A 16873-nucleotide genomic window follows, 5' to 3' on the forward strand; every position below is an offset into this window, starting at 1 on the left:
AGGATAGCCAGGAGGGAGCTGAAGAAAGGGATTAGGAGAGCTAAGAGAGGGCATGAAAAATCTTTGGCGGGTAGGATCAAGGATAATCCCAAGACCTTTTATGCATATGTGAGAAACCCGAGAATGACGAGAACGAGGGTAGGTCCGATCAAGGACAGTAGTGGGAGACTGTGTATTGAGTTGGAAGAGATAGGAGGGGTCTTGAATGAGTACTTTTCTTCAGTATTTACAAATGAGAGGGACCGTATTGTTGAAGAGGAGAGTATGAAACGGACTGGTAAGCTAGAGGAGATACTTGTTAGGAAGGAAGATGTGTTGGGCATTTTGAAAAACTTGAGGATAGACAAATCCCCCAGGCCTGACAGGATATATCCTAGGATTATGTGGGAAGCAAGAGAGGAAATTGCAGAACCGTTGGCAATGATCTTTTTGTCTTCACTGTCAATGGGGGTGGTACCAGGGGACCGGAGAGTGGCGAATGTTGTGCCCCTGTTCAAAAAAGGGAATAGGGATAACCCCAGGAATTACAGGCCAGTTAGCCTGCCTTCGGTGGTAGGCAAAGTAATGGAAAGGGTATTGAGGGATAGGATTTATGAGTATCTGGAAAGACACTGCTTGATTAGGGACAGCCAGCACGGATTTGTGAGGGGTAGGTCTTGCCTTACAAGTCTTATTGAATTCTTTGAGGAGGTGACCAAGCATGTGGATGAGGGTAGAGCAGTGGATGTAGTGTACATGGATTTTAGTAAGGCATTTGATAAGGTTCCCCATGGTAGGCTTATGCGGAAAGTCAGGAGGCATGGATAGTGGGAAGTTTGGCCAGTTGGATACAAAACTGGCTAACCAATCAAAGGCAGAGAGTGGTGGTAGATGGTAAATATTCAGCCTGGAGCCCAGTTACAAGTGGAGTTCCGCAGGGATCAGTTCTGGGTCCTCTGCTGTTTGTAATTTTTATTAATGACTTGGAAGAGGGAGTCGAAGGGTAGGTCAGTAAATTTGCAGATGATACAAAGATTGGTGGAGTTGTGGATAGTGAGGAGGGCTGTTGTCGGCTGCAAAGGGACTTAGATATGATGCAGAGCTGGGCTGAGGAGTGGCAGATGGAGTTCAAGTGTGAGGTTGTCCATTTTGGAAGGACAAATAAGAATGTGGAATGCCGGGTTAACGGTAGGGTTCTTAGTAAGGTGGAGGAGCAGAGGGATCTTGGGATCTATGTTCATAGCTCTTTGAAAGTTGCCACTCACGTGGATAGAGCTTGTAAGAAGGTGTATTAGCGTTCATTAGCAGAGGGATTGAATTCAAGAGTCGTGAGGTGATGTTGCAGCTGTATAGGGCCTTGGTAAGGCCACATTTGGAGTACTGTGTGCAGTTCTGGTTGCCTCACTTTAGGAAAAATGTGGAAGCTTTGGAGAGGGTGCAGAGGAGATTTACCAGGATGTTGCCTGGAATGGAGAATAGGTCGTATGAGGATAGGTTGAGAGTGCTCGGCCTTTTCTCATTGGAACGGCGAAGGATGAGGGGTGACTTGATAGAGGTTTATAAGATGATCGGGGAATAGATAGACAGTCAGAGACTTTTTCCCCAGGTACAACAGAGTGTTACAAGGGGACATAAAATTAAGGTGAAGGGTGGAAGGTATAGGGGAGATGTCAGGGGTAGGTTCTTTACCCAGAGAGTGGTGGGGGCATGGAATGCGCTGCCTGTGGGAGTGGCAGAGTCAGAATCATTGGTGACCTTTAAGCGACAATTGGATAGGCACATGGATAGGTGCTTAAGCTAGGACAAATGTTCGGCACAACATCGTGGGCCGAAGAGCCTGTTCTGTGCTGTATTGTTCTATGTTCTATGTTTCCCTACCCCTGGATGAAGAGACATGGGTTCAAGTCCCACCTGCCACAGAGGCATGTAATAACATCGCTGAGCAGGTCGATTTGAAAAATAGGTTACATTTTTAAAAAAATTATACTCTTCCACAGGCTGATAGACAAACTGCATCACATCAGAAACTGCTCCACAAGTTGGGGTTGGTGCATTCAGCTACTGTAATTGAGGATTTAAGTGCTAAATGATAATTATCATTGAACAACATCTCTTGAGCTGAAAGAATTAAATTATGACATTGTGCTTCCTCCATAGACAACAAAAAAATATACTTTTAAAATTTCTCAGACTGTCTGTCATTTCTTTCTTTCTTAGCCTACCTGAATTTCCCAATCTTTATTGTACTTCCTGTACATTACTGAAATCTAATTTATGTTTCCCCACTTATTCTTCTCAGTTTGGGCTCTGAGGAACCCTCACGGTGATGCACAATCTAATTGGTTCAAGAACCTCTCTGTTGCTTGTCCCACTTTCACAAACCACAGATCCCCTTTAGAGGCTTCACCCCACAAAATACCAAGAATAAAAGTGGATAAATCCCCAGGATCTGGTCAGGTGTACCCTAGAACTCTATGGGAAGCTCGAGAAGTGATTGCTGGACCTCTTGCTGAGATATTTGTATCATTGGTAGTCACAGCTGAGGTGCCGGAAGACTGGAGGTTGGCAAACGTGGTGACACTATTTAAGAAAGATGGTAAATAGAAGCCAAAGAACTATAGATCGGTGAGCCTGATGTCGGTGTGGGCAAGTTGTTGGAGGGATTCCTGAGGGACAGGATGTACATGTATTTGGAAGGGCAAGGACTGATTAGGGATAGTCAACATGTGTGTGGGAAATCATGTTTCACAAGTTTGATTGAGGTTTTTGAAGAAGCAACAAAGAGGACTGATGAGGGCAGAGCAGTAGACATGATCTATATGGACTTCAGTAAGGGATTCAACAAGGTTCACCATGGGGGACTGGTTAGCAAGGTTAGATCTCATGGAATACAGGGAGAACTAGCCATTTGGATACAGAACTGGCTCAAAGGTAGAAGACAGAGGGTGGTGGTGGAGAGTTGTTTTTCAGACTGGAGGCCTGTGACCAGTGAAATGCCATAAGGATCGGGGCTGGGTCCACTACTTTTCATCATTTATATAAATGATTTGGATATAAAAATCGGAGGTATAGTAGTAAGTTTGCAGATGACACCAAAATTGGAGGTGTGGTGGACAGCAAAGAAAGTTACCTTAGATTACAACGGGATCTTGATCAGATGGGTCAAAGGGCTGAGAAGTGGTAGATGGTGCTTAATTTAGATAAATGTGAGGTGCTGCATTTTGGGAAAGCCAATCTTAGTCGGACTTCTACACTTAATGGTAAAGTCCAAAGGAGTGTTGCTGAACAAAGAGACCTTGGAGTGCAGGTTTATAGCTCCTTGAAAGTAGAGTTCCAGGTACATAGGATAGTGAAGAAGGTGTTTGAGATGCTTTCTTTTATTGGTCAGAGTATTGAGTACACAAGTTGGGAGGTCATGTTGTGACTGGAAAGGACATTGGTTAGGCCACTGTTGGAATATTGCATGCAATTCTGGTCTCCTTCCTATTGGAAGGATGTTGTGAAACTTGAAAGGGTTCAGAAAAGATTTACACGGATGTTGCCAAGGTTGGAGGTTTGAGCTACAGGGAGAGGCTGAACAGGCTGGGGCTGTTTTCCCTGGAGCGTCAGAGGCTGAGGGGATGACTTTATTGAGGTTTATAAAATCATGAGGGGCATGGATAGGGTAAATAGACAAAGTCTTTTCCTGGGGTGGGGGAGTTCAGAACTAGAGGGCATAGGTTTAGTGTAAGAGGGGAAAGATATAGAAGAGACCTAAGGGGTAACTTTTTCACGCAGAGGGTGGTATGTGTATGGAATGAGCTGCCAGAGGAAGTGGTGGAGGCTGGTACAATTGCAACATTTAAAAGGCATCTGGATGGGTATAGGAATAGGTAGGGTTTGGAGGGATATGGGCTGGATGCTGGCATGTGGGACTAGATTTGGTTGGGATATCTGGTTGGCATGGACGAATTGGACCAAAGGGTCTGTTACCGTGCTGTACATCTCTGTGACTCTATGACTCTACATGTATGTATTAATACCTTGATATTGAAATAAAAAGCCTTTCAGCATTTTATCAACTTTGTCTCCTCTCAAGCACATGTAATTAATAATCACCTATGAGGGGAGGTGCTGGCCCAATGTTATCATCATTAGACAGTTAGTTCAGAGCACCAGGTCATGCTCTGAGGACCTGGGTTTGAATCTCAGCATAGCTATGGTGGTATTTGGATTCAATGAGATACTGGAATTATTAATGACCATGGAGCAATTGCCCCGGAAAGAACAATGCCTGGTTCACTAATGACCTTTTGGAAGGAAATCCTTTATCCTGGTCTAGCCTACATATGACTCCAGACCCAAAGCAATGCGGTTGGTTCTTAACTGCCCTCTGGGCAATGAACATTGGCCTTGCCAGTGATGCTCACATTCCACAAACGTGGAAACAAGAATATTAAAAAGTGATGCCAAACGCCTCCACAATCATAATTCTGATTAATTCATTACAGCTAAATACTGCCAAACATAGGAGTTATAGGATCACTGACTTATAGTTACTTTGGATAATCTATCTTCTTATTGGTTGGTAAGTCGGTGCCATGGCATCATATATTTTAAAATCGCTTCTAAACTTGATAAATAATCAGATGGTTGTGAAAGTTGGAAAAACATGTCTCGGGAAGTAGTTGATCAGAGATCATTGTATAAAAATGATAACAGGCTAAGGATAGAAGGCAAGGCAAGGAGATTGGTTTGGGTTGCTCTATCTGTGCTGAAGTATCACTTCTTTTGTTATAACTTCCATCATTCTATACATCCTCTTGTACAGAAGAGTATGGACATCTTGCTTCCAGTTAAAAACAATCTGACAGCAAAACAAGATTGAATTAAAAAGGTCATCTGCAGAGGTCAATAGCACCTCTTTGAGTTGTTGGAGACAATGCTCTTTCATTATTATATCCATAAGAAATCTGGACATTTTGACATTCATGCGAAAACCCATTGGGTTGGATTTTGCACTCAGTGGTGAAGGAAGGAGACTCACCATTCATCGACCTTTCTGCTGAAAGGATGGTGGAAGAAGTAACTGTCAAATGATGTAACAGAAACTGTCAACAAGAAATAATATATGTATATTCCTTTAATAATTAGTAAAACTAAAAAGAGGATAAGTGTGGCACTAATTGGTTCGCACTTTCAAAGAGCAGGAATTTTGGATTGAATGATCTTTTATTGTGCTGTAAAATCTTTGTAGTCCCTATATCCAAAAACTTAAATCTTTAAAATAAATGCATTGCAGTTATTACAAACTTTATTGAATGAATGAATTCTGATTGTCCTTAATTAACTCATTCATTTCTGTGTATTCACTTATTTAATCTCCAGTTATGAGTTGCCCACAATAGATTCTTAATTAAAGACTTAACTAAGTGTCTCAGTTTAATCTTTTCTCCCTTCATAAGTGAAGATGCTAGTTTGGCAAGTCTCCAATTATCCAGCAACATTTGTCGTGTCTGAGGATGAATTTCCTCTCTGTCCTCCTTCAAAAGCCTTCAGGGTGGATTACATTAGGTCCAGATGATTTATGTAGCTCAGGGTTTGCTGTTTTATTAACAGTACATCTATATTCTTTAGGCTGCTGAGAAGTGAAGACTGTAGTGCACAATATTTCATGTTTCTCCAAGACACTAGTGAACATTCTTCAATAAATCCAAGGTTACATCTCTTTCTGCAAGCTTAGGGTCTGCTTCTATTTAAGCAAGGTGTCTAGGAATTCTTAATTTTCTTTAGATGCAACATTCCAGAAAACTAGTGGAGCTTGTTCAAGTATTTATTTTACTCCATAGACAACCGAAGACCTGAGAACAATGAATTTCCCGGAGTGTTAGATTAGCTAGTAAATTCATTCTCACAGTAAGAAAATCAAGAAGGATGTTATTCCTTCTAAATGAGTGATTGAAATTGAACTAGGGACGAGAAGTTAATCTCCAGGATTTGCAGATTTCCTTCTTAAAACTCACAACTTGCAGACAATAACAACTTAAAGTAAACTTAACTTAAACTTAACTGAAAAGGCAATATCACAAGTGTCTGTGACATAATAATTTGATCACTCAATGTCACAAGTTTGCAAGATCAACATGGAGACATTAGAAGACAGTTGTTTGAGAACTTAAAACCACTTACCTTCATAAACTGTTCCATAGCCTTTGAAGCCAAAGAATTGGATCTGAAAAGAGTGTTCGGATCAGCTGTGTAAAACAGAAAAAATATTGCTTAGTAAACTAAATACCAAATCTTTCAATGTACAGCAGCCTGCCTACTTCTGAAAAGAATTTAGGACTTTTTATAAAATCTTGTACATTGACCACATTTGATACAATCGGGGGACTCTATTGAGGTCTACAAAATCATGAAGGGTATAGACAGGGTGGATAGAGATAAGCTTTTTCCCAGGTTGAGGGATTCAATAACGAGAGGTCACACATTCAAGGTGAGAGGAGAAATGTTTAAGGGGGATACACGCAGAAGGTACTTTACAGAGAGGGTGGTAGGTGCCTGGAACACGTTGCCGTAGAGACAGGCACAATAGATTCATTTAAGGTGTGTCTGGACAGATGCATGAGGAGGTGTGGAGCAGGGGGTTCCAGATCCTTAGCAATTGGGCGATAGGCTTAGACAGTGGATTTGGATCGGCACAGGCTTGCAGGCGGAAGGACCTGTTCCTGGGCTGTAAATTTTCTTTGTTCTTTGTTCTTTGGTAGGAATAGATCTAATTATCGAGCAATATAAATTGGTAGATTGATATAAAAGTGAAAATAATTTCAGCATTTTATTATCTTTGTATCCTTTTGAATACATGTAATTGATAATTGGCTGTGAATTTTCTAAACACCTCCACAATCATAATTTCATGAACTTCTGAGTCAAACATATTGTTAGCACTGCCAGTTCAATTAAATTCTTCTCTCCAGCAAAAGGAAACTTAAGATGAATTTGGTTTAGAGCCAAGAAGAGATTCAAAACTGTGTGCCTACAGCTTTGAATAACGCAGGCAAGAGACATTCCAACAGCTTCAGACTAGTTTTGAGTGATTATGAATTGACCCAAACCCATTCTTCATTCAGGTCATATCAACCTGTGACCCTTGAAATGGGCTGGTGATGAATGAGTTAAGCAATCCAGAATCAATTTCAATTCTGAACAGGGGCTGAAACAGCCTCCTGCTGGCACTCACACCTGGAACCTGGAAGACTTTGACTGTCAGGTGTCACCTGACTGCTACGAGTCAGCTGCTTGACAGTTTCTAATGGCAGGTAGTGGCTATCCATTGGGGAAAAATGAAAACGAGAAATGGGGAGGAGTTTTTGACAGGAGCCAACCTATGGATGCAGACCTTTCTTAAAGAAACCCCACTGCTTCTCAGGGACTCCAACTGGGAAAATTCCTTTAAACCACCTTCCATCGCTTTACTGACATTTTGACAGCTTTAACTGGAACAAATATGTCACCATAGGCAAGTCACCCGAGAACTGCACAAACTTCCATTTGGGTTTCATGTACAACATTTGCAGGACTTAATACTAACACCAGAATTATTGTTGTGTTACAAAGCTGGTCCTTTTCTCAAGAATATGATCTTTTCTCAGAGGGGTCGTAAAACACTCCAGGCTCTGAATCGGCTGGGTTGGAACAGAGATGAGAAAGGTATTGGGAGACCTTGTTGTTTATACGTAAATAGATGAGACTTTAGGCCACAGCTTTGATATTTTAGAAGTAATCTGTACAATGAAAGGGAAGTAGTCAGTCCTAAAAGCTGAAGTCTTGTTTGAGTCAGTTCAGCAGTGGACTGAGTGGAAACAGGTTGCTGGACTCTCTCCTTCTGCCCTCCTAACTTCGACTGGTAAGCCTCTGTTTCATTTATATTGTGTTTAAAGGGTTTTTTTATTGGAATTGTTGCACATATTTTTCAGAACAGTATACTACAGTCTAGTTTGAATAGACTGAGTTCTGTGGGTATTCTTTATTCTGTTCTTTGTGTTTCATTCCATAATTTTGTGAATAAATTTTTGTCTGTTTTAAAACCTGGTAGTCAACCTAACTAACTTACTCCAGGTAATTTTCACTGTACACTTACAGAAACAAACTGCAAAGTTATGGTTTGGGCCGCCTGCTTAAGAATGTTTTGAGTGGTCTGACCTAGTCCATAACAGGTGTTAAAAATTACAGATCATGCAGAAATGGAACAGTTACATTTTATGGACAAAATAACTGGTTATGGAGTTTAAATTGTCCCATAAATTTCCACTCTACCACAAAAGCCAATGACGGAATCATTTCCAGTTCAACAATATAACAATTCTGGGTGATCAAAGATAAAGAGCCAATGCAGTTTTACTGTAAGAGAACCTTACATGCAATTTCTCTGCTCTATCGTATAACACACATTGAGACAGAAAGTGATAAAATGAATGACTGACTTGTGTATCTGCTACTAATCTGGTTAAATGCATTAACAGTCAGAAAGAGGACATATAACTAGGTACAAAAGGAATCTGCCACCTTCTAATGGGAAAGCCTTCGCCTCTCCAAAATCCATAATCCCATGATTTTGTAATATTTCAACATTACCCCTCAATAAACATCATTTGAACAGATTATCTGGTTATTATCACATGGCTGTTTGAGAGTTTATTCTATTCAAATTGGCTACTGTATTTTCTACATTCCATCTGACAACAGTTTGACAAAACTTTAATCTGTATTATGCTTTGGGATGTACTAAGATCATGCAAGAAGCTATAAAAATGCAAGACTTGTATTTCAAAGAAGAAAATACGACTTCGTTCTCTGTTTCTTTATCTAGCCTTTTAGTGCGTTTTTGAAGAAAATCTTGCATCACTGGTGTAACTTGTGCCACACTTTATCTAGTGAAGGATACCCTTAGTTTTCTAATGTCATGTGACATAGCCAGAAAGAGGGTAGCTGTTCGTGAGCACTCACTCACTGATCAATACGTTCACAGATATGGATCAATGTTAAATTTCCACAGTGCTTAAATTAGCTTTTAATCTTTGTCCAATGCTAATGAACATTAACAGGGCTGTTCAAATTGTTTGCAGAAGTGACCCACCAGATCACAGTCAATCGCAGCACTTGTTAGTGTGTTACTTTCAAATCCTGCAGTAGTCACCAAATTATGTCATTGTCACTCACCAGATCACTATATTTAGTTACAGTCTGTTTAGGGTTCAGTAACCTTGCTTTTTACAGGAAAAGCATAACAATCCATTAACAGAATGGTTTTTGAATGAACAATACACCTCACTATACAAATTTAGTAATCCAAACTACAATATATATATACACTCAATTTATATTCTAGCATTTAATTAGAATTAACTTGAGGTAATATACAAACTATAGTGAAACACCATGCAGAGTACATGAAATAGCAAGTGTGGCCAAGACAGGTCCCACAGATTCTTCAGGAAAACTGTGTATATTTGTGACACTATGGGTCATCAAAGCACATTAAAGTTTGTAAGGGACCACTGTTTTTCACTGCTGAAGACCTTGCTTTGGAATTAAGAGGGTTCTTGTGGTACAGTAATAGTGTATCTAGCTCTGCAGCCAGAAAGCCTGGGGACAAATCCCCATCTACCCCAGAGATGTATCACAATATATAGGAATAGGTCCATTAATAATACTTACCTTTCTATGAAACAGGCTGCTCACAGTTTGGCTGTTCATTCTCCCAACTGGGACTTGATTCTGGGAATTGAATTCAAGTGTCTAGTCACAGGCAGAATTTCAACCTCGCATAAACTTCTAGTTTCACCAAGTTGGCATTGACCCTGGATTTTTTTCTGAGTTCAAAATTTGTTCAGTTGTACCCATCTATTACTGGTTTTGAGCCTTTGACTCCACTTTTTGCTGCAATGAACTATTAAAGACTCATAACTTCATCTGAACCTAGCTCCAACATTTACTAATTCCTAGAACTACTTCCTACGTCCTGCCTGTGCAGAGCTATCCAACTGTTCTTGAACTCTGCCTAAGTCGAAGAGCATCAGGATGAAGGGCTTATGCCCAAAACGTCGATTCTCCTGCTCCTCACAACACTCTTTGTGTTGTGTTTACCAGCACAACACTCTTTGACTCTGACTTCCATCATCTGCAGTCCTCACTTTCTCCTAATTCTACCTGAGTCCCAAGTACACAGAACAAGTTTATATTTGATTGCTTTTTCAGCAATCCAGCTGAACATGGAGTGAACTTCAGTTTGCGTTTTCCAAATCCAAACATCTGACCTGGGAACTGTTCTTCAATAATCCCTGAACTAGTTTGAGTGATCTACTCAAAATAGTGCAAGATGCCCTGCACCTACTGTTCGACAGAAAACAAATGGAGCGACTTTTTGAAAGTGTCGGTTTGCTGAATGTGGCAATTTCCATAGGTTGCTGTTTTACATAGTACAAAATAAATGCAAAAAAAAATATCACAACCACGATATGGTAATATTAACTTTATAACACATGAGCTAGACATTGGATTATATCTAAATCCAATTTAGTAATCCAGGTGTGATGACAAGGGTGAGATGCTGGAGTCATGGTGATGTGGTTGGACTGGAATCCAGAAGCCTAAGTTAATGCTCTGGGGACATGGTTCAAATCTGAAATGCCACCATGTTAACTGAAATAAACCTGAAGTATAAAGCTCGTCTAAGTGATAGTAACCATGGTAATTATCATAATTGCTATAAAAACCCATTTCATTCGCTACTGTTCTCAATAGGAGGAAATCCATCATCCCTGTCAGGTGTGGCTTAAATATGACTGCAGATCAATAGCAATGTGGTGAACTCATAACATCTCTCTGAAGTGGGCTGGTAAGCCATTCAGCCATAATCAAGCTTGGGCAACAAATGTTGATCTTGCCAGCGATGCCCCCTTCCCACGAAAGAATAACGAAAATCACACTGCACAACATCTAATGTGGATAACGGAGGGGGACCACAGCAAATTAGTTTTTCTGACTCATTAGGTGAGTGCCAACAATTTGTAATCTTGGCTATTGGTGCAGGTATGACAGCTGCATTATTGGCCAGCTGAGACTCCAGCCAAGGCCAGGAGAGGGAAAGATAGGTATATAATCAAGATGGTAGCCGACAACAAGCTGCAGTTGTAAGATGGAGCCACAGGAGGACTCCTGATCACCAATTAGAGAGACAAAAGATACTAAACCTGCTTGCTGAATGACAGAACCTGGTTATCCCTTTATCAACTCAGCACCTGAAAACACTGACTCCAACCATCCATGGTACATACCAGAGCCACTGCCTGATTGGCCTGCAAGTGACCAATTCCATAGACAAATCTGGGGATAACTCCAATTCAGGAACATGGCCTGGATGCTATAGAGTGACCTTATCCAATATGGTATGTGGCGCATTTCTAGCAGAGACCAGAGACAGTGTGCATGCCACCCACCATCTACCACATTTAGACAGCCACAATATACTTTTAAGATAGACAACAGGTTCAAATTTCTAGGCCACAGATTCTGTATTTGCACACATGCCATAGATAGTTAAACTGTGGTACTTGTGTTTATTGTGAATGTATTTTAATGGAGCATAACTATAAAACAAGTACTGAAATGTGAGGTGGTGTCAAGGTTAATGCAGTACAGGCACTTGTGTTCCTTTTTATTGCAGAGCTTTCGTAATGTACATTTATTTATACCATTATAATTTTTGCTGTGGTTTGCCAGACTGTTAGAAATGTGATAAGTGATGCACTTGGGATCTCCTCTATCAGGCAGTATGGATTATGCAAATTTGGTTAATTTTTAAAAGATGGAAACAGGTTATCAGGAGAAAAATCAGAAACTTGGTCAACATTTGCTTGCTGTATATACTCGAGTCATAGTCAAATTTTTTTGATTACTTTTTAAGGTTAAATTTATAGGGTCGACTCTTACATGGATACTGCATGGGACTGAAATTCACGCTTGTCAAAATTCATACCATACTATTAGCAGAAGTCCAATTGATCTCTAAATGAATAAGGGAAAGAACAATGAATTATGGTAATTCTGAAAACCCAGAGCGGAACACGACAGCCAGTAGACTGGAAGGTGGGGAGCGGAGCCGAACCGAACAACCAGCAGATTGGAAAGCTGGAGTGGGATGTGACGGCTGGCACACTGACTCATAAACATTCATCTGTTATCTGGGAAGAACTAGGGTCAACGTTTATACGAGGTAGCTGGAAAATTCCAGATTATTTAGCCAAAAATAGGGGGTTGACTTTTACATGAGGTCAACTATTACTTGAGTATATGTGGTACATGATTTACATCAGATTTAATCCAATGTTTATCACAGAAATAGAAACTAAGCCACAGTCTCAAGCCACTTCACAAGCAACAAATCAATCTCAAAATATTTGTTACATAGACACATGTGGAAGAAACACTGCTTGCAGCATTGTTACATAGAATTGTTACAGCACAGGAGAAGAATGTTCACTCCATTGTGTCCATGCTAGCTTCCTGCAAGATCAACTCAGCAAGTCCCCTCTTCCTCTCTTGTAGCGCTACAGATTATTTTTCTCTTCAGATAACCATCCAATTTTCTTCTCAAGGCCTCAATTGAATTTGCCTCCACCAGTTTGTAACAGCAAATTCCAGATCTCACAAACAAGGTTCCCCTCATATTACAGGCAGACTTCTGGATGGCTTTGTAAGAAAGGAAGCTCTGCCCATGTGAGTGAGCACCCTGGCGTCACCCTGAGCAGAGGACACACTTAATCAGACTTAGATTGGGCATTCTCATGGCACGTCCCATCTTTCTGAGCATGTGCAAGATTATGCAGACCCTTTTACAAGAGTTCACTTGAGAACTAAAGGAAATGTTTCAAACTCATTCGTTTCAAAGCCATAAATTGGCATAATGGGATACTTGCCTTCATTAGTCAAGGCTTTGAATAAAAGAGCAAAGAAGTTATGATAGAGCTATATTTAATATTGGTTGGACTACAGCTAGAGTAATATGTGCAGTTCTGGTCACCACATTATAGAAAGAATGTGATTGTACTAGAAAAAGTACAGAGGAGATTCACCAAGATGTTGCCCAGGCTGGGTTGACTCACCTATAAAAAAGCTAGACTGGAGTTGTTTTCCTTAGAGCATTAAAAGCTAAGGGTAGGTCCGATTGAAGTGTACAAAGTTAAGGAGGGCATACACAAGATAGATTTGGAGAAGTATATATTCCTTAGTGTTGGGGGGGGTGGGGTGGTGTCAATAACCAAGGGAGACAGATTTAAGGTAAGCATCAGGAGGTTTAGAGGGAGTTGACGTAAAATCTTTTCATCCAGAGGGGATTGTGAGAATCTAGAGCACACTGCCTGAAAGGGTGGTAGATCCAGAAGCCCTCAAGAACTACTTGTATTTAGATGAACACTTGAACCACTATAGCATACAATTCTACAGGCCAAGTACTGGAAGATGGAAATAGAATAGATGAATGTTTGATGATCAGCATGTACATGATGGGCCAAATGGCCTCTTACCATGCTGTGAAACCTCTGTGACTCTGTGACTATTTCAATGCCTCCATGAAAATTCAACACAAGAAATAGATGCCCAGTCATAACGAAACTGATATTCTATTATCAAGAGCAGTGTCAAGATCTTCCAATCAACAGCAATCACAGAGACACGATGGATTGTCGATGATATGCGGAGTAGGATATGGGTGGAAGGTGAGGGAGATTAGGGTAGAAAGTGATCTAAACATTGGAGATCCATAGTCTCAGGCCTTCCTTTGTGATCCATGTATGGTCATTCCAGTTAACCCATCAATGGTCGCTTGTACACATTGAAAGGTCACATTAGCACAAGCTTGAGCGATGTATAATCCCCATTCCGACAATGCCCCTGCTCCCGGACACACTTCAGGATATTAAAAAATATCAAAGAACCGTAAATGCTGGAAATCAGAAAAAAAAACAGAAATTGCCAGAAAGACTCAGCAGAATATGATCTATTGACCTAAGTATAGCAAGATGATCAGTGAAGCCTGTCTCAAAATTATTTTACCTAGTCCAGCAGCATGTTAAACTTGAACAGGAGGGCACAAGGTCTTTCTGACAACAGTTTAAATATTTGTAAGAAACATTTGGAGCTCAGGATCGATGCTATTGTGGACTCTGCTATTCCATGGGATATTTGCTCTATTTAATCTAGTTCATAAGAAATATTGCTCTTGGTTGTTTCCCAATCTTCAATTTCTTAAAGTGTTCCAAATAATGGAATTAAATTGATGACTGTTTTCAATATCACATATATATTTTATGGGACAGATTCAGTTTGGATAGAAATTATATTCTGCCCTTTTGAAATATGAACAACCCTAACAGGTTCACCTGTAGCAAGATCAGAATCAATCTCTGCTGTTTGTCAACCTTGAACTCAGCAGCAACATCATAAATTGATCACTGCCTGTAATTCCTATCAGAGGGATTTCAGTCAATAGCAGCCGATCACATTTTCCCTTATTAACACCAAGGAAAGCCCTTTCACTTCTTTAGCAGGATCTGAGTGCAAATGGTCTGTCTGTTTCCATGGTAATGGGAACTTTATCACTGCTAATTAATGAAATGCTCAGTTAGTCACTGTAGTTTTTCTTTAATGCTTTGTTTGCTGAAGCAAAGTGCAGCACATTTCTTCTCAGGCTGTCACTCAGTGTTGCTGCCCTTGCATTACAAGGCAGCAATATATTGTCCCAATAACATTGCGCAAATAACAATTCAATCTTTCAAGGGTAACTTTGTCAAAAGGACAGTATAAACTGTCACAACGAATGGTGGAAATACCAGTAATTTACCCCATCTTAAAAAGCAAAAAAAAATCACTATCATCCCGGCCTCTGTTTTAGCTGATAGATTGGAAAGAATTTTAAAATTAGTTAGCAACTTTAAGCAGTTTAAAACAGCTGCTGTAGCTAAGTGTATTTCTGTTTCAGAAGCCAAGTATAAAACACATTCCTTTGTTGTATTATTGGTTCCTTCCTGTATGTGTTATTAGACTGTTGATTGGTGGGCCAATCTCCATTACAAAGGACATGCCTCCTTGTATTAAAGCCCAAGTATCTGAGTGCTGGTTTGCAGGTATTGTTCACGAGTGAAAATTTAACCTACTCTAAAGAGTTCCTATGATAAGGTACAATTAAATTGAATGAATGTTTCATAATTGACTTTAGATTTTCCATATTTATTCACTTACACATTAAATTCCAGTTACCTAATATTCTATCCCTTTTATCTAATACATAAAATGTGCTAATTTTGCACTGGGTTGAGTCTTTTTTTATCATTTATATGCTCAGCAACTTTAACAATGGCTTGGAACTGAATATGTGCAAGACTTGCTTGGATTTATACTAGCATCCCAACATGGACAAACCACTCCAGCCCACCTAGTCTATGTCTGTTTTATTCACTCAGGGGATATTGGTATCACCTTCTGCCACATTTATTGCCTGTCCCTCTCTGCCCTTGAACTAAGTAGCTTACTATTCCACTTCAGAGGGCAGCTGAGAGTCAACCACATTGCTGTGGGTCTGGAGTCACATGTAGGCTGGACCAAGTGAGGATCACAGATTTCATTCCGTGAAGGACATTAGTAAACCAGATGGGTTTATCCTGACAATCACTGATGGTTTCACGGTTGTCAGTCGATTTATAATTCCAAATATTTTTAATAAATTCAAATTTCACCATGGTTGGGATTCAAACCTGAAACTTTAGCTGAGCTTCTGGATCAATAGTCTCGCAATAATACCACCAGGCCATCGCCCTCCCTATGTTGTGTTAATTTGTCCCATGAACAGTCGGCTAATTTCATGACCTTGTCTTGCTCTCGTGTACCTTCTCTTTCTATTTATATATTTATATCTTTCTGTTCTAGTTGATTCAATCTTTAGGAACAGTGGACTTTCTAAACATCCTGTCCTATCACATGTAGTTTATTCAAGATTTTGATTGTAGCTTTATAGAATCATGGAGCACGGAAACAGACCCTTCAGTCTTCCTCGTCCATGTCGATCAGATAGCCCAACCTAATCTAATCCCATTTGCCAGCACCCGGCCCATATCCCGCCAAACCCTTCTTATTCATATACCCATCCAGATTTTTTTTGAAATGTTGTAATTGTACCAGCCTCCACCACTTCCTCTGGCAGCTCATTCCATACACATACCACCCTCTGCGTGAAAAAGTTGCCCCTTAAGTCTCTTTTATATCTTTCCCCTCTCATCCTAAACCTATGCCCTCTAGTTCTGGACTCCCTCACCCCAGGGAAAAGACCTTGTTTATTTGTCCTATCCATGCCCCTCATGATTTTATAAACATAATTTTCATAGACCATAGAATCCCTACAGTAATAAGTCCACACTGACCCTCCAAAGAGAATCCCACCCTGATCCATTTGCCTACCCTACATTTCCACTGACTAGGGCACCTGGCCTACACATCTCTGGACACTATAGGCAATTTAGTATGGCCAATTCATCTGACCTGCACATCCTTGGACTGGGAGGGGAGAACCGGAGCACCCGAACAAAATCCATGCAGACACAGGTAGAATGTACACACTCTATACCAACAGTCACCCGAGACTGGGCTTGAACCCAGGTCCTGGGCACTGTGAGGCAGCAGTGCTAACCACTGAGCCACTGCACTGCTTTAATACATTACAAACTATGGTTATGATTTTCTCAGTCATCAAAACTCTGGAAGACATGGGTACAGACTAGCAAAGTTGAACACATAATGTATTCTGCTCACAGCGTCTGACAAGAGCTCACAAATTGCCAGACCATAAATCAACAAACTAGCCAAA

The 16873-nt window shown here is 40.4% G+C and overlaps 1 protein-coding gene across 3 annotated transcripts in view; it reads right to left on the minus strand.

Moving 5' to 3' along the window:
• LOC140488190 (rasGAP-activating-like protein 1) overlaps positions 1-16873 on the minus strand; it is a 271904-nt gene that overhangs the window by 64783 nt on the left and 190248 nt on the right. For all 3 annotated transcript variants that reach the window (XM_072588080.1, XM_072588079.1, XM_072588078.1), the window contains one exon: positions 6148-6212. In XM_072588080.1, coding sequence (XP_072444181.1) covers positions 6148-6212 — 65 coding nt within the window. The remainder of the gene's footprint in view (positions 1-6147; positions 6213-16873) is intronic.

The sequence above is a fragment of the Chiloscyllium punctatum genome, chromosome 17 (genome assembly GCF_047496795.1).
Source record: "Chiloscyllium punctatum isolate Juve2018m chromosome 17, sChiPun1.3, whole genome shotgun sequence".
Lineage (NCBI taxonomy): Eukaryota > Metazoa > Chordata > Chondrichthyes > Orectolobiformes > Hemiscylliidae > Chiloscyllium > Chiloscyllium punctatum.